This window comes from Triticum dicoccoides, chromosome 5A, assembly GCF_002162155.2.
Source record: "Triticum dicoccoides isolate Atlit2015 ecotype Zavitan chromosome 5A, WEW_v2.0, whole genome shotgun sequence".
NCBI lineage: Eukaryota > Viridiplantae > Streptophyta > Magnoliopsida > Poales > Poaceae > Triticum > Triticum dicoccoides.
Genome location: NC_041388.1, coordinates 346,453,571 through 346,459,813, shown reverse-complemented (window position 1 = coordinate 346,459,813; position 6,243 = coordinate 346,453,571). Strand labels below are relative to the sequence as shown.

The following is a 6,243-nucleotide window of genomic DNA, read 5'->3' as shown; positions in this document are numbered from 1 at the left end:
TATATATAAGAAAATAAATCATTCACTTTGGTACTGTCAAGAGAAGATTCATAATTGCTATCATATAATTCCTACTATATTATATCATTTCCATAATTTATATCACTTAATATAAGCTATGGAAACTACAAAACAAGCAAACAAAGAAAACTAGACAAAATCTATCAAAAATAGAACATCACGTAAAGATCTAATTTTTTTGTCATACTTCCGTAACTCCATTTTTTTGGAAAAAATAAGTCAAAGTAGAAATTTGCATAAAAGTATTGTATATTTTTTTTTAGAAATTGATCACATTCCAGTATAGAATGATAATTCATATAATGGATGTAAAAGTATTTGATTTTTCACAGAACCAAATAAACAAGCATCAATATCACCCTAAAGGTTTAACTTGGCACTTTATTGAAATAAAAGATGCAAAACATGATTACTACATTAGTACTAATCATGTAAACCCACAAAAACAGTAAGGATAAATATTGGGTTGCCTCCCAAAAAGCGCTTTTCTCTAAAGCCTTTTAGCTAGGCATTGATATTTTTAATGATGCTCACATAAAAGTAAGAATCTAAACCCAAAGGGAGAATCATGAGTCATATAGAAAACACATGTAAGCCTATCCCACTTCCTATGCATATGAATTTTATAAGTAAACAATTTATTGGAGAAAGAATTAACTAGCATAGTAAGACAAAACAAGTGTAACTTTAAAACTTTCAACATAAAGAGAGGAAACTTGATGTTGTTGAAATATATATAAGCATATCTTCCTCTCTCATAATAATTTTTAGTAGCATCATGAATAAATTCAACAATATAATTGTCACATAAAACGTTCTTTTCATGACCCAACAAGCATATAATTTTTATTTATTTCCACATAAGCAAATTTCTTCTTATTCATAATGGGAGTATCATAAAAAACTTGAACACTATAAATGGATTCCACATTAAAAGAGTAATGTTTAGTAGGATGACCATAACTATGACAAGTTTCACAATAATAATTATCACTACTATTTTTAGCATAAGTTTCATCACAATAACCATCATCAATAGCAACTTTGTTCTCATCATAATCAATTAAAACCTCTTCCGAAATAGTGGAATCATCATTAAATAAAGTTATGCCCTCTCCAAATCCACTTTTATCATTAAAATAAGATTCAACACCCTGCAAAATAGTGGGATAATTAATATCTAGAGTTGACACTCCTTCAAACCCACTTTCATCTTTATTGCAATCATCATAAATAGGAGGCATGTAATCATCATAATAAATTTGCTCATCAAAAGTAGGGAGGCCTAAAAAGATCATCTTTATTACACATAGCACCCCCAAGCTTAGATAACCATTATTTGTAGCAAATACATTCTCAAACATGTCACTCTCATCAAACACATCATCCCCAAGCTTATGGTTTTGCATATCATTAGCATCTCCTTCTAAATAATCACTCCCATCATTAATAGCATGAATAGCACCAATAGTATAACAATAATTATCATCATAATTTTTCAAGTTGGTTCCAATTTTTTTCAAGATTATAATAAGTATCAAAATTATCTCCACAATCATAACCATCATAGCAAGTAGCAGGCATAACAAAATCATCCTCGATAGTTTCTACGAACATTCTGTCATAAGAATAAAAACAATATCGTCATCAAGTGCATCATTTTCCACAACTCATGATCTAATCACATAGGACATGCTCTTAAGAGCAACATTATTTGGGGGATATACCCTTTTACCCTTGCTTCTCCTTCTTCTATTTCTCTTATTCTTCACCACATTAAGTGTTGTTTCAATTAATTTCTCCCAACTTCTTCTGGTGGGTAGGGCGCGCCGGCCTGCCTTATGGGGGCCCCGGGCACCAACTTGCATTGATTATTTCTCCCAAAAAAGACATATATTCCATAAAAAAATATCCGCAAATTTTCATCGTGTTTGGACCTTCCTAGATATGGATTTTCTGCAAAACAGGAACTGGCACTGTGCACTTGATTAATAAGTTAGTCCATAAAAATAATATAACAGTGCACCAAAACCAAATATAATTGATGTAAATATAGCATGAATACTTCATAAATTATAGATACGTTGGAGGCTTATCACCCCCCACCCGAGATCTACCGGATTTAGCTCCGTTGGCCACCACATGTTGCCTTGCTAATTTTTCGCCCACACTAGATCCCGCACCAGATCTGCCACGCCCCCTGCCAACCTACCTCATATGACGTTAGCCTCGCATGTTCTCCTTGGTCTCCACGTCGATCGCAACTAGTGTGTGTCATCCACCCACCCAAATTCCCATCTCCACCCCGCACAATACTCCTGGGCACGTCACTCCGCTGCGGACCACATCCACAACCAAGTATGCAGTTCCCACCCTTGCAACTTTGCTAGAAAACTCACATAGGCCCCCTTAGATCATGTGCCTGCCATCCAAGTTTCTCCTGTCTGAGATCCCATGTAATCTGCCTCTCCTTTTGCATCGAACTCTGCCACTTCGTCACGTCTCCCTTTTAATGTGTTTTTGATAGTCCACACACAATACACACTAGATGCACACCTAGGTGTAAGTGCAGTTAGGGGTCTTGGAAACTGTCATGACGCTTTGCGGATGAATGTCACTAGGGTGACTATAAAAGGATTTTGTGGTAGTCTATGACTCCCTCCAACTCAATGCATGCTCGAGTGCCTGTTTCTTTTTATAGATTCTTCCCAATATATTTCTCATATTCCTTCCTCGTAATTGGCATCAAGCAATGATAGATGAGTTTAATGCTTTAATAACAGATGGAACTTGGTCTTTGGTTCCTAAACCTGTATATTTCAATGTGGTTAGTGGCAAGTGGATATTTTGCCATAAATTCAACAGTGATGGTACATTGGCTCGCTACAAGGCAAGTTGGGTTTTTCGGGGGTTCACCCAACATGGGATTGGTTATGGTGAGACGTTCAACCAGGTTATCGTGCAACAGCGGCCCTTACTCCTTGCCGCGGATGCACACGCGGAGGTTCAACAAGAGAAAGAACGAGCAAGGATATGCTGAGGCACATGAGGAGGCGGTGCTCGAGTAGGTTTAGAAGTTTTTTTGAGAACTAGTAGGTTTAGAAGTAGGCTCTAGAGTAGCGGACGAGCAATAGGTCGTGGCCTCATGGACCTCTTTTGGTGCTGGACCAACCAACATATTATTTATATTTATATTTATTATTGATCTAGGGTCTTCAATGGCTATTTTTGCATGCGAATTGTAACTATTCTGAGACGGAGATAGCAAGTTCACGAACTAGATCTTCGATTCCTGTATCAGAGATGTATACCCCTACCTAACCCTATTCATAATATCATAGCAAATTCAAATCGCGAACTGAACGAATGACGAATTAGGTAACTATGCTTCTGTCACACCGACATGCTCAACTGCAACCCCATCAATACACCTATTGGCCAAGTAAAAAAATACACCTATGGACGCTCATTCTAAATCCTCCTTGATCGATGCCAAACTGGTTCCCGACCCCACCCTCTAGAATCTTGCCAGGTCTTACAAACACATCGCCTTAACATGCCATATAATTCTCATGTTGCCCAACAAGTTCTCGTATTCATGCATGATCGAGCGACTCACATCTACAACTGATTAAATACATACTGCGGTACTTCAAGGGGGCTTCTCACCGTGTGCTTTGATTCTACACAGAAGCATCACATGATCTTGTGGCATACATTGCTCAATCTGCCTCCTGCCCACGATGCCAAGACACCTGTGAGGATGCCCTTCACCTCATTTGCAACTGCTCCTATGCTGTCCAAGTGTGGTCTCTCTTGGGGCTACCTACACCGACCTCCCTCATTGCTCTACATCAACCCCCAACAATTTCGGGCCTCAACCTCAACATCTGGCCATCGGTGGTCTTGACCATTGCTTGGAAGCTCTGGGACTCCAGGAATGCTTTGGTGTTCAGAAATGAGGACCACCCCTCCCGAGTAACACTAAGGAATATTGTTGCTAACTTCTCTCTCTGGGTTTTCCGTTTTAAAAAGACAGATGATAGACATTGTGCTACACAGTGGCTCCATTTCCTTTCCTATGCAATTCCTACTAGGTGAAACTTGTTCATCCATGGTTCTCTTTTAATGCTCTGCTGCATCATTTGAGTCGTAATATATTCAGGTGGGGAAGCTCTCCCCCCCTGGTGACCGTTCAAAAAAAAACTTGGTGTCCTGGTCATCCAAACAACACACAATATCACGGTCGAGTGCAAAGGGAGAATACTATACCATTGCAAATTGCTCGACAGAATCATGCTGGGTCGGCTCCTTGATGAACTACATCACCCTCCTTCTCGCGCCACACTTGTTTATTCGACAGCATTAGTGTAAGGTATGTCTCTTCAAGTCCGGTACAACATCAACGTACCAAACATGTGGAAAATGATCTACACTTGGTTTATGACTATGTTACCCTTGGTGAAGCACGGGTTCTGCATGTTCCATTGAGCTCTCAATTTGCAGATGTTTTCACCAATCTCAAGTTTTACAATTAGTTCGTGCCTGAACATCCTCTCCGGCTGTGTTCCAACATTAACATGAGTTTGTAACGTTGCATGTACATGTTATCGTATTCTTTAGATCTCCACCCGACGCATGGCCTGCGTGCCTTTTGTGTAGGGCATTTGGACTATACTCCCCCTCTCAGATATGTGTTGTACACTCTGTACTAATTCAACAATCAAGGAGATCAATTGATTTTAGTTGAAACAAAGGTGGGTTGCAAGGTTGTAAGATCACAAATTTTGAATCAGATTGGAACTCCTATGTAAGATCGCAAACTGCAGGTACGTAATATTTTCCACTCACTAGAAAGCGGTCCAACCAAGCAATTGGAGCTGTGACTCAGCATCATCCCAACAAGAAGTTTGATCCAATAAGTCCGATGTTAGAAATCAATCAATGGTGTACCCAGTCACCAAAAAGAGGTGCTTAGTCAAACGACAGACTTCTCACGTAGAAAATACATAGGCAATGTAGGAATAAATACTCTTAGGTTACGAAAACAATCTAGAAAAGTTGAAATATGAACACCGTGTAAATTTAGTGAGGCGCATGGGTGGACTTCCCCGATCTTGATGCCACTGACTCCTATGTAGTCAGTGTTTAAAACATTTATATAAGTTTGCATAAAAAAAGTTAGATGTATTTGCATGTTGAGTACGACAGATGTAAAAAAGATAAGTCTTGTTTTGGTTGAATATGCTTTGCGAAATAGAATACTGAAGTTCCACAACAGCATTGATAAAAACTAGTCGCACAACCACCTTAACATCTCACACAACCATTGTTCACTCTTTTTAACAACAGGCAGCAAACTACAGAAGTAACAACTAACAACAACGCCTGGAGACATCTCACATACAGAAATGGGCACAACAAACCACAAGGCAAATTCAAGTTCACACAAACTAAAAGGTGTGTTTGGATGGGGGTATTTGTCTCAAGAGAGTTTTGGTACCCCTCGCCCAAACAATCCTAATCTCGAGACAAAGTGTGACCAGCACACTACAAAAGGAACGACGCCCACCAGATGAGTTGACAACATCCCCAGCCAGAACTGCTTATAATATAAAGGAACAACTTCTCCCGAAACCCTGCAAAGATGGCTGCTGAATAAGTACAGTGCCAATCAATATAGCAACATATAGAGAAAAGTGTCTGTTACCTATTAGGTCTGAAATTTATTTTCTTTTCAATATCTGTAGCCAAGCTCAGAAAGTGTGTTGAACATCTTCAGACAATGAGGGTGACGGCGATTGACATTTTGAAGGGAAAGGATAGCAGTGGCCAATCGATCCCGAAGAGGAACCTGGACACAGCAAGGAACTCTTAGCATATCTGTTTCTGAGCTAGAAAATATACTATGAAAACAAATCATGGCCGAGGCAGATTACCTTGCAGGTTGTAAGGGCTCTAGAGATGACATAATTAGCAAACTCATCTGACACTAAATCTCTGAAGGGATGATACAGAATCAATTCATGAACAATGTTAGATCGATCTCTGTCATTAAAAACTTCTAGGCACGTTTCAACCACATTGCTGCTATATCTTTGTCTTGAGAGTGTCACATAATTAGACCTGAAGCGGGATGCGATAATTGCCAAGTACGATGGGTTTCTTTGTTTCAGGACGTACTGAACAATGTAGTTTCTGGAAGAAAAAATGAAAGAGAAA

At 39.1% G+C, this 6,243-nt stretch overlaps 1 protein-coding gene across 1 annotated transcript in view; it reads right to left on the bottom strand.

Moving 5' to 3' along the window:
* Positions 1-5,281: 5,281 nt before the first annotated feature.
* Positions 5,282-6,243, bottom strand: part of LOC119299516 (putative pumilio homolog 8, chloroplastic) — a 4,205-nt gene continuing 3,243 nt past the window's right edge. The window contains exons 4-6 of the mRNA XM_037576725.1: positions 5,961-6,219; positions 5,732-5,875; positions 5,282-5,660 (exon numbers count right to left, since the gene is read on the bottom strand). Coding sequence (XP_037432622.1) covers positions 5,759-5,875; positions 5,961-6,219 — 376 coding nt within the window. The 3' untranslated portion in view covers positions 5,282-5,660; positions 5,732-5,758. The remainder of the gene's footprint in view (positions 5,661-5,731; positions 5,876-5,960; positions 6,220-6,243) is intronic.